The sequence below is a fragment of the Ammodytes marinus genome (genome assembly GCF_949987685.1).
Source record: "Ammodytes marinus genome assembly, chromosome: 18".
NCBI classification, from domain to species: domain Eukaryota; kingdom Metazoa; phylum Chordata; class Actinopteri; order Uranoscopiformes; family Ammodytidae; genus Ammodytes; species Ammodytes marinus.
In genome coordinates this window covers 27,033,274-27,045,904 of record NC_137222.1, presented here as the reverse complement: position 1 = coordinate 27,045,904, position 12,631 = coordinate 27,033,274, and the positions used below count along the sequence as shown (strand labels likewise).

The following is a 12,631-nucleotide window of genomic DNA, read 5'->3' as shown; positions in this document are numbered from 1 at the left end:
TGAATTCAAATACTAGGAACAAGTTATCAATCAAGTATTTTATAGCACATAAAATACTTGCCAAGACTCATTGTGCTTCAAAAGAATTACATATCAGTGATTCTTGGGAACTGGGACAAAAGGCCGTCTTGCATATGTAACTGCTGTTATCTTTAAAAATATTTAAAATTGTAGATGTTATTAGGGATTAATAAGAATAGAATGTCTGGAGCACAATCATCCCTTTAAATTTAATTTGATCAATATTATGTCAAATATATGACACTTGTTATCTTCTCACAACGTCCAAACAGTGTGTCCACAGAGAAGGTTTGAATCTTTCATATGCAATAAAACCTATTAAAAATGTACTTTAATGATTTAAAAGTGCTTTATACATTTAACCCATTGATGACTATGGCAATCTAGGATGCATGTCCTTAATGCCTGAGGGTTTTCTGAAAAAATAGTACGAATTGTCAAGTCTACCAAAACCTTAATATCTAAGCCTGTGTAGCACATAGAAACATGAAATAAAATACATTTAAAAGTTAAGGTTCACAGGTTTTATTTAAACATGCTCCCTTAGCACTTACAAACCAACACATTTTTCTAAAAATCGTCAAAATTAGTTGGGGGAGAAATAAAAAGAATAAATAATATAAAATATTTAGAAATAATGTGCTAAATGAGGTTATAATCCTGCTTCCTTTTAGCATGGATAGTAGTGACTGAGTGTGCAGTGGAGGGATAAAGATAGACAGATATAGAAAGGAGGAGATAGCTTTATTTTATAATTTAGTTCAGTTATCACTAGCACTAGGGCTGGGCGATATGGACCAAATCTTATATCACGATATAGGTAATTTTATATCACGATATGGATATATATCACGATATAGTATTGTTCCTTAAAATTCAATGGATTACAATAACTGTACTGAACTTTAATCACATTAGATTATTTTCATCGTTTGCTTGGAATTTAAATTTCCATACAAAATACCACACCAGTCTGGCTTTAGTCAGTCAGCGCAAAATAAAAATGACAGCATCAACCAAAGAGCCTACATTTTCCAATTGATAGTAGCCTATATCAAAATAATGAAAGACTTGAATTTTCCTGCAGTATTTGCTCATCTTCATTTAAAAAAGCTGTCAACATTAACTAATGAGCAAATGTCTGGTAATACTTTAACTCCAGCTTCAACACAAATAATATTTTCAAGTTTGACATGTTTTAAAGTTACATAAAACTGTCTCCAACAATAACAGCACGGGGGTGAAGCCCCGAGTAGGCTAAAGATGTCATTATTAGCCAGCTAGCTCACGAGAGCTAACCCATGTAGTTTGCGGCTTAAAACAAGCCAACTCTGCGTCACGGCAACAGCACGCTGAAGCAGCAAGCAAGTTTCCTTTGCCCGATGACATTTTTGACCGTTAAAACCAGCTGCTCTGCCACCGTGACACGGAGTTGGTTTGTTAACTGTAAAGTGATGGCGCACCGGAGCGGAGCTAGACAGCTAGAGCAACAGATGAGGCTTCTTCTGTTGCGGGTAGAGAAGCTGTATTGCAGCCCAGAACTCTGCTGCAGAGCCCCCGTGTGGCGCGGCGGTGTAACTGCAGTGTAACTGTAGGGACTCGGAGGGACAGCTGCCTCCCGCTCCATCTATGCTCCCGCCACATGAACTTTTTTTCTCTGCGATATAAACGGTATGGCCAAATCTCTCCCGGTAGACACTTTCATATCGTCCACGATATGATATCGTCATATCGCCCAGCCCTAACTAGCACCATAAATCCAACTTCCCAGTACAACTGGAATGCAGACTGACTCCCGCTGTCGGGAGCCGATCAGCTGGTCCAAACGGCTGTATAGCCTACCACGGAGATGAAAACGAAACTGAAACTTAACTATCGCCTGGCTGGGCTGAACTTGAGTTGGAGCAGCAAAATATAGCCTAAATTCATAAATATTGTTACTAAATAGATGCAATGTGTTGAGTGATTTTCTTTAGTGGCCTATAATAGACCTAGATTCTGCGCTCTGAAGGCCACTAACTGTTCTGTAATACACTATCGCCGTCACAGCCGGCGTATTTTTTTTATTATTATTTTTAATTTTTTAATTTTTAATTTTTTTTATTTACTGATTTTTGGCAAACCACACAACTTTTGGGTGGTCACGTGGTCTTAAAAAATCAACAAAACCCACCTCATGTGTATTTGAACCAATGACGGTACATTCTATGCTGCGCACTCCATGAAAAAGTAACAATGCTGCGCAACGCAGCATCAGGCAGGAGATACAATGTGGCGTCGCGCAGCAGCCGTCATCAATGGGTTAAAGCAACACTAAATAATCTCTCATATCAATAAAAACAGTTTTTCTTCAACACATTCATGTTTTATAAGGTTTCAAAGTGGTGGGACACTTTTTGTCAACACCGTAAGACAATCCATTAAAATGTAATAAAATCAGGCAAAATATGGGGCAGCTGTCACTATGAAGGACCTCTTAGTCACATTCTACCTCTGCAGAGTACATTAGAGTCACACAGGCTCTGATAAGTGTTGTAGTTTTAAGAGGCTTAAGTGGGCTCCAGGCATTTACACGTCATTCAATTAGGCTACTAAGTCCGGTGATGAGTATAGTTTGAAAATGTAATAAATGAAGGCAGAATGACAACGGATGAATAAAAACATGACGAGGGTATTGAAAACAAATAAAGAAAAGATAAACTGTTGTAATTGACGCTAGTTTGACGATAATTTGACGGTAAACAGAAAATATCAGGTGCGCCACTAACCCCCTTTGTCTCCTAACTCCCGCCCGCCACAAGTGCCCAGGTATATAGATTAAACCACACCCACACCCACATGTGTCAATCAAAAGGAAGTGACATAAACCAAAACAGTGTGCGTGACTTTTCAAAATTAACAATAAACAAATAGACCAAATGTATTTTGGCCCCTACAACTATGATATGTCAACACGACTTACAATTTCAGAAGAAGTTATTTGAAATCTTTCGATAATTTTATATTCCTGAAGTAGTTCATACTAGCACTAGATAGATGATTATCAACAGAAAAACCAAATGGCTAACTAGATTAATTCCATTTGTTTTGTTTAAGAAATGTTAAATATGTCAACACCGTCAGATGTCAACTCCGTCAGATTTCCTGTCTGACAGTGGTGACAGGCCAATGACAGAGTTGCCATTCAATGTGAAGGCATCATATTTGGGTGGTTTTCAGGTTATTATAATTATATTAAATATAGAAATAGGGTTTAGTTTTTCTAATACTGTATTTATGGAAACTTTCATAATCTTCTTTTGTCATGGATGATTCTTAAAAAAGTACAGGATGATATACAAAATGAGGCGATTTGGTGTGAGTCTGTTAGAGCAAGTCTGATTGAAAGACTGTTATGTGAATCTTGAATTAACGCTCAACCAATAATATGCTGTTATAAAATCACTGTTATTGATTATTCTACGTATTTGATGGTTATCTAGGTTTTTGTCACCACCGTCCGATATGTCAAATTCATAAGATACACTTGTCATGTGCATGATCGGGTTTACCTGGTCTTTCTGATTTTTGGACTACTTGCTTCTTTCAGAGAGAGCACAGGTCTTGTAACTGGAATCCAATGATATTGAAGCCAACCAGCGTTAATACATTTTAGAAACATTAAACCAGTACACAAATTAAAACGTTAAAGACTCTGGATAAAAGTTTGATAGAAGTTATTTGATACCCTACCTGACTATTCAATCTGTATTCTTATCCAAGTGTAGTTGCGACTTAAACACTGTTCATAAATACTTTTATTTTTGTCAGACTTGTACATCTTAGTCGTGTATGATACTGTCTTTCGGTTTGACACTGCACTTCCTGAAATCTATAATAACTAAGTTAAATAATTTTCGTCACATTTAAAACAAGGAAGTTGTCATCACACCATTTGATTAATGCAGGTACGGCACAGTCCTGATCAGATAGGTGGTCCTGAACTTGACCAAAAAGCTGCCTTACTGAGAGCAGCTATCTGTATATACACTCACTGGCCACTTTATTTGGTACACCTTCCTAGTACCAGATTGGACCTCCTCTGGACTTCAGAACTGCCTTAATTGTGCATGGCATACTGGCATGGCCTACTGGCGATGCATAGCCAGGATAAAAAAAGTGGTATGGATGATCCATGTGCACAAGTAGCTGTAACTTATAGATAACACTACAAAATACTAGCTCTGCCAGTGAATAGTATGATAGATAAATACAGAATTATGATTTTTTTTTTAAAGCAGCCATGTGTGCAAATAAACAGCTGTAAAAATACAGTTTGATATATGCAGCCCAGGCTAAAGTTTATGCAATGAAATCTCCAACAGTAATGTCCATTGTAAGCGATGTCACAGCGCCATCATTCTACAGAGCTACTTAGGAGCCCCCTGCATTTGAATCTAATCTTGGTTGTTCTTTTTTCTCCTTTCAGGACTTTGGAGATTACCAGGATGGTTACTACTCTGTGCAAACCACTGAGGGAGAGCAGATAGCTCAGCTGATTGCCGGTTACATAGACATCATCCTCAAGAAGGTATGTTCATGTGGGACCAACATTATACATTGCATTAATACAATCTATTTGTTCAAATAATGCCAACTTGATTCTTTTTTAAAGAAGATAAAGAAAAGTATTACATTAAGATATTATTTGTCTGCTTTGTCTGCGTTGAAGTGTATTACTTAACTGCTGGCAATAGCTGTGTTGTAACTGTAAATGGCAGAAAAAACTAAAAAGCAATAAGGACATTAAAGTTACGTGTAAATGTAATTTCATGGAGATGTTGTATTGACCTATCTGAGCATGTAGCTATGTAGCCCATAATGAAACATGCGTTGCTCTACTTTTGTTGATGAATGAATGAGTAACTTCTTCTAAATGTAATCGTGTAAATTACAGATGTTGTTAACACGTATGCCATCAGCTCTTTATCTCGTCTCATTGATGTATTGCCTATTATTTTGTAATGGCAATAGCTTTCTGATCACCTATCGCAACAGCATGTTTCATATTTAACGGTTAACAATATTTACGTTGATTACATTTGTTTATTGACCACTGTCTTTAAAAACATACATAGTGCTATGAGAGATAAACACCTGCTTGGTGTCTGAAATCTGTCCTAAAGGTTTTTAAGCCTGTCTCATGCAGTGGGAGATAGAGAAAAGTTTACATGGGATGGCAAGAGGTCTAGGTGGCATGAGAGAACAATACGTGTGAATCCTAACATATATTGTATGTAAATGTCTTTAGATGGGGCTGCACTTCTGCATCACCTTTGCATATTGATACAAAAAAAAGATAGACGAGAGTGGCAAATAGAATTATCTAATGCAGTTTTACAGTTTTTCTCTATCACAGCATTTGTTTTACCTTTTTTAATGATAAAATAAGACATATTTGTAAATCTTAATATATCTAACCCTATATAACATATATAACAGAAAATAGGCACTATCTTAAAATGTAATTTTACTGAGTGACATGACAACCATATTATTATTATATTGATATTGATTCTTGCACGATTTTTGCGAGAAATACCATCTTTCTACAGTGTCTTTTCATATATTTAAGGGGCTATTTTATTAAATAAAAATACACTTATGGGGCGCCCTTAGCTCAGTTGGTAGGGCGTCCCCCTCATGGGCCTCGGCCAGCAGCGGACCCGGGTTTGATTCCAGCCCGCGGTCGTTCTCTGCATGTCACTCCCCTCTCTGCCCCATTTCAACTCTGTCTCTACACTATAGATAAAATATTTAAAAATACTAGGGTGTCCGCGGATCCTTAAAAAGTCATAAAAAGTCTTAAATTCATGTATCTAAAATTAAGGCCTTAAAAAGTCTTAAATTCATTAAAAATGTGATTTGCTGGTCTTAAATCCATTACTCAAAGGTCTTAAATTTGTCGGGGATGTTATATGTTCTATATTTTTTCTATATTATATATTCTTCCGCGACTTTCCGAGAAGGAAATGTAGAGAGGCTACTTTCTAACTAACTGCTGATATAAAAGTCCGACACTTCGCTAGAGGCAGTACGGCCGTGTGTGGCTGTGATTCGCATTTAAACGTAGAAGAAAAATGTGTTTCCCCTGCCTCCGAATTTGAAGTTGGTCGCGGTAAAGCAAGAAAGGAGAGAACGACGCAGCGGAATGCATGCCCAGCTATTATAAATTCAGTGAGAGGTGGAGGGAGGATGACATATCGTGGCTGGCTCTATTCACCCCGCGACCACACACTGCTCTACTTGTAGGTGCGCAACCAACCGCCCACTGATGATAGCTATAGGTAGGCTACTGACCCAAACGCAACTCGCACAGAAACAAATTGTGTTTAGTAAAAAAAAATATTATTCTATAATTATTCATTAATAGCTGCTCATCAGACGGTCATTCGGGTCGCGTTGCCCTGAGCTAACAGAGTGAGACGCGAGTCTCTACTTCTCTCTCTGTCTGTCGCTTTCTTTCTCTCCACTGCCTCCCTCTCTGACGGCTAGATAAAAACGATTGCCGATCGTCCCGTCAATCGCAGATAGTAGGCCTACCTTTCCATCATCAATCGGTACAACCCTAATACCCGCAGTTTATTAACCTGGCCGCCTGCAACAATATGAAGAAAATAACGTTTCGCAAATTACCGCAGGTCCCGTGGGCATCCCAGTTATGCAAACCTGTATACAGTAGGCTATGCCTACTATACAGTATCTCCCGATTTTGAAAGTGCAAAAACATTCACCTGTGGAACCAATTTTTAAATAGTTTCTGCCATAAATTATGAAAAATGAAGTTAATGGACTAAGTTTGTTGTTTATTGAATAAGTAATTCAAATTTGAAGGACATCCTTCCCCAAAAATGACTAAGACTGCATGCTACAGCTAACACACTTTCTTTATTGATTAAACTGTTCTTGTTACTCGATTTATCAGAAAATCTATAATAGGTTGAAAAGGTTGTAATGACTGGGTTTTCAGGTTGGCTTTACAGTGATCTCTTATATTTATTTGATGGTAAATGCAGGGGGGCATTGTCTTCATTCAGACTGCATTTTTATTTTCTGTAATTAGACAGCAGCTGTTAGCTAAAGTGCATTGAATATTTGATATTCAAACTTAATAAAACTCTTTAGAGAGTAGGCCTATACAGTGTCGTGCGAAAGTTTGTGAACCCCTTGAGCCTTTTGGAATTGTATTTATTTTAACCATTATTAATTCATTTTTTTCAATACCAGTATTTTTTATATGAAATAATAGATGTTTGTTTATCAATTCAACATTTTTCTTTTCCAGAAATCAATTGTTAAAACAGTTAAAACAAATTATTTGACAAATGTTGTATGTGCAAAAGTTTGTGAACCCTAAGCTGCATTGCTTAAATCGAGCAAGGTAAACACAATCAGGTGGGCCAAATTGATTGATGAAATAGACCAATGTAATGATGAGAGATCTTTAGGGAAGAAATTGGGCGCCACTAGATAAAACAAAGATAAAACCTGGTCAGTTTAGGCCCACCAAACTGAACCCATACAGGTCAGAGATGCTAAAAGGGAAAGAAATCTCAGAAGATCTCAGGAATAGACTTGTGATGCTGCACATTTGTCTAGGGACAGCTATAAATTAATTAAAAAAAAGTTTGAGCTCCATCGGTCCACCGTGAGGCAAATCATCTACAAATGGAGAGCTTTACGAGTGACTAAACATCTGCCTAGAAGTGGACTTCCTTCAAAAATATCTTCAAGCGCCACAAGAAAAGTCTTTTTTTAGTTAAAAGCCAACCCACACATTACATCTAGTGATTTGCAGACCTCTCTTGCAACATCTGGGACAGATGTGCATGGTTCCACAATAAGAAGAAAACTCAGTCAAAATGGCTTTCATGGGATGGTTGCTGAAGAAGCCTCTGCTCTCAAAAAAGAACAAAACTGCTTGTCACAGCTTTGCCAGAGAGCACCTGGAGATACCTGAAGTCTTATTCTGTGGACAGATTAGTCCAAAATTGATCTGTTTGGTCATAACCAAAACCGCCATGTTTGGGCAGAAACGCAACTCTGCCTACCACCAAGAGAACCTTCTCCCAAGTGAAGAATGGTGGTGGCAAATGGTCTGCAAATCTCCAGATGTAATGTGTGGGTTGGCTTTTACCTGAAAAATCCCTTTTCTTGTGGCGCTTGAGGATATTTTTGAAAGAAGTCCACTTCTAGGCAGATGTTAAGTCACTCTTAAAGCTCTCCATTTGTAGATGATTTGCCTCACGGTGGGCCGATGGAGCTCAAACTTTTTTATACGAATGTATAGCTGTCCCCAGACAAATTTGCAACATCAAAACTCTATTCCTGAGATCCTCTGAGATTTTTTCCCCTTTGAGCATGTCTGACCTGTATGGGTTCAGTTTGGTGGGCCTAAACTGACCTGGTTTTATCTTTGTTTTATCTAGTGGCGCCCAATTTCTTCCCTCAAGATCTCTCATTACATTGGTCTATTTCATCAATCAGTTTGGCCCACCTGATTGTATTTACCTTGCTCGATTTAAGCAATGCAGCTTAGGGTTCACAAACTTTTGCACTTACAACATTTGTCAAATAATTTGTTTTATCTATTTTAACAATTGATTTCTGGAAAAGAAAAATGTTGAATTGATAAACAAACATCTGTTATTTCATATAAAAAATACTGGTATTGAAAAAAATGAATTAATAATGGTTAAAATAAATAAAATTCCAAAAGGCTCAAGGGGTTCACAAACTTTCGCACGACACTGTATACTGTAGTGTAGTTTGTAGATTTCTGTTGCCACCGTATTGGTGTTAATTTTTCATTTTAGAGGTCTTAAAAGGTGCAGATACCCTGAGAGAGGCTGCTTTCTTACTAGCTGCTGATATAAATGAGTATCACTTTATGTTCAATAAACAGACAAAAAGTAAAGTTGAATCAGTCTCATTGAGTGACACACAAGCTATGCTTGGTTTGTAATACAGCGGGATCCCCCAAATATAGCCTATATTTATTGTGTTTTAGGTCTTAAATTTCATTTAAGGTGGTATTAAAAAGTCTTAAATTTGACATTCTGAAACTTGCAGATACCCTGAATACACTTATGTTATCAATCTGCACATAGCGTCTAGTACTGCATTGCTTAACTGCTCTCTCCTTTGCTCCGTTATGTGAAGTGCGAACGAGGATGCTAATGTTGGATATATGGATCTCAATCAATGGATCAGAGGGGTCTGACTTCAAACAGTGGATATGCTTGAAAGTAGGCTACTGGAACATTTTCCAAACAGCCTGTCCTAAGCCAAATAGCTGAGATTTTGAATGGACATGACTTTGTTAAAATAAAAAATAAATAAAGACAGATTGTTGTAAACAATTTTTAGTTGTAAAAAGAAACTTAGTTAAAAAAAACATAGTTACTGTTATAGAAACGATAAGGTCACACATAAGTGTTTTTTCATGTCCCTTCCTCTCTTCCTCCTGTTCAGTTCTTATTGCCAGAAGCTACTCTGCCCTGCAAGAATCAAGATTTTAAAAGCTCTGGTTCAAATCCTTGTATCATATTACACTGTAGGCACATGTACAGTATCTCACAAAAGTGAGTACACCTCTCACATTTCTTCAAATATTTAATTATATCTTTTCATGGGACAACACTGAAGAAATGACACTTTGATACAATGTAAAGTAGTCAGTGTGCAGCTTGTATAATAGTGTAAATTTACTGTCGCCTAAACATCACTCGACTCACAGCCATCTATGAGCCACTTTGAGATTCTAGTAATATAAAGTGCATTACAAATACATTTTATTATTATTATTATTATTATTATTATTATTATTATTATTATTATTATTATTATTATTATTATTATTATTATTATTATTATTATTGTTATTGTTATTGTTATTGTTATTGTTATTGTTATTGTTATTATTATTATTATTATTATTATTATAAACTGCTTGCAACAAAAGTGAGTACACCCCTAAGTGAAAATGTCCAAATTGGGCCCAAAGTGTCAATATTTTGTGTGGCCACCATTATTTTCCAGCACTGCCTTAACCCTCTTGGGCATGGAGTTCACCAGAGCTTCACAGGTTGTCACTGGAATCCTCTTCCACCTATTCATGACAGCATCACAGAGCTGGTGGATATTAGAGACCTTGCGCTCCTCCACCTTCCGTTTGAGGATGCCCCAAAGATGTAGCCTGGAAATCCAGACCCTGATATCTTGAACGATAGAGGGTCTGGCCACGATCAATAGTAATTTCCAACTCAAGGGGTGGCTCCTACTCGTGCATTTCAAATGCCACTGCACGCAGTTGGATAGCACTACAACCAATCAGAGCGATATGCACAAGGTGACGTAAGCCCTGTTCGTTTAGCGAACAGCTGTTAAACTGTTACATTAAACGTTTGCCGTTGTCGGTCGGCAAAACAGAACATTCCACTTACTTGCTAATGAAAGATTTGAGTGCCGTCTTCCAAATCGTTAAGGGTCGAGGCCAAAGCAGTCTCAAACTCACACAACATATCCGCAGCCATCTTTGATGTTTACTATCACGGCTTCGACGTCGCATGCACGTCACTGTCGTCATCCGGTTACGTCCTCCCCAGAGTACCATATAAAGGGCTCTGGCGCGCCCATATTAGATAGAACCAATTGAAACGTGAGACCCAGATTTCTGGTCTTCTTGATAAAGCTTCAACGGAGCGTGGCCAGACCAACAGGCGCAGCAAATTTAATTTGCCAGTGCCTAGTGGCAGGTCTGGGAATGCCAGGCTACCAAAGATGCTCAATAGGCCATAAATAAAAATTACTTCAGATTTTATTTTACAGAAGTTCTGGAGACATGCTTGGCCAGTCCATCACCTTTACCCTCAGCTTCTGTAGCAAGGCAGTGGTCGTCTTGGAGGTGTGTTTGGGGTAGTTATCATGTTGCAAAACGGTGATTGACTGGCCAAGCATGTCAAGCTGTTTTAAGGCGTGCTGAATGTGGCTCTGTATTGTCTTGCTTAAATAAGAAAGGAGGTCCCTGAAATAGATGTTGTCTGGATGGCAGCATGATGCTCCAAAACCTGTATGTACTTTTCAGCATTAATGGTGCCTTCATAGATGTACAAGTCACTAGAGTTGTAACGATACAAAAACTCACGATTCGATTTGTATTACGATTTTTGACCCACGATTCGATACATACGATTTTTTAAATTTATTAAGCATTTTTTTTAAATCAATCATTCAATCAATCAATCAATCAATCAATCAATCAATCAATCAAACTTTATTTATAGAGCACTTTTCATACAAGTAAATGTAACACAGAGTGCTTAAAACAACCCCCCCCCTCCCACGACACCCCCGATATATTCATACATGCAAAAACAATCCCCCTCCCACCCATCCAAACCCAAAGCATATCATTGTGACAAATTTCATTAAAAACAGTAAGAGACTGCGCTGAGGATAACAACTGTGAAAAAATAACATTTATAATAATGTAACATTTAGTAATAATTAATCTGACCAGATTTGAACACAAAGAACAAAATACATTCGATACACATATTGTTACAGCCTTACAAGTTACCCATGCCATGGGAACTAATCCCCCCCCCATACCATCACAAACGCTGGCTTTTCAACTTTGTATTGGTTACAATCTGGATGGTCCTTTTCCTCTGGAGCCCAGAGAACACAATGTCCATGATTTACAAAAACAATTCGAAATGTAGACTCATCAGACCACAGCACACTGTTCCACTTTGTGTCAGTCCATCTCAGATGAGCCCAGGCCCAGAGAAATCTGCAGGATGTTGTTGATATATGGCTTTCAATTTGCATGGTAGAATCTTAACTTGCATTTGTGGATATACAGATGGGCTGTGTTTACCGACAATGGTTTTCTGAATTGTTCCAAGGCCCATGTAGTGATATACTTTATAAAATCGTGTTGATTTTTAATGCAGCTTTTTAACGAGCAATTGACCTTCTGGCTAATTAATGGACATGCTGTTGTGGCTGATGCTGTGCCTTTAGCATACATCACATTGTTACAAATTTAACCTTAAGATACATTGATGTGTTTAAAATCCACAAGGGGAAACCGACTGCTCAGGGCAGCTCTGTCACTCCATTATAGACTCGCTGTGTGTGCCAGACTGTGAGAAAGTTGCTCTGCGCATTTGATGCAGGGCTGTGGCTAAGAATTTGAGGGTCAAGGGTCTAAGATTACATTTACAAAGATTCACTCTTGGTCAATGTATTGTTGTTTCAATGGTTTGAAAAGCTTGTGGACATGGGGTTTGTTCACAGTTTAAACAACACAAAAGTTAGGGGGACAAGGCTCTACAATGCCCCACTGTAGATCCGCCCCGACCTCATGGCCTCCCTTTCTCACCTGGATTCCCTTACATTGAAATGTTTTTTTTGTCCTGTGTGTCACAACTGATGTCTTTCAACAGAAAAAGAGCAAAGACCACTTTGGCCTTGAGGGAGATGAAGAGTCAACCATGCTGGAAGACTCTGTGTCCCCCAAAAAGTAAGTGTGTGTGTGTGTGTGTGTGTGTGTGTGTGTGTG

General features: G+C 38.0%; 1 protein-coding gene across 1 annotated transcript in view; it reads left to right on the top strand.

Annotated features, from left to right (window-relative positions):
• The window catches only part of tln1 (talin 1), a 172,170-nt gene that overhangs the window by 54,749 nt on the left and 104,790 nt on the right, over positions 1–12,631 (top strand). The window contains exons 12-13 of the mRNA XM_080046831.1: positions 4,490–4,591; positions 12,516–12,592. Coding sequence (XP_079902957.1) covers positions 4,490–4,591; positions 12,516–12,592 — 179 coding nt within the window. The remainder of the gene's footprint in view (positions 1–4,489; positions 4,592–12,515; positions 12,593–12,631) is intronic.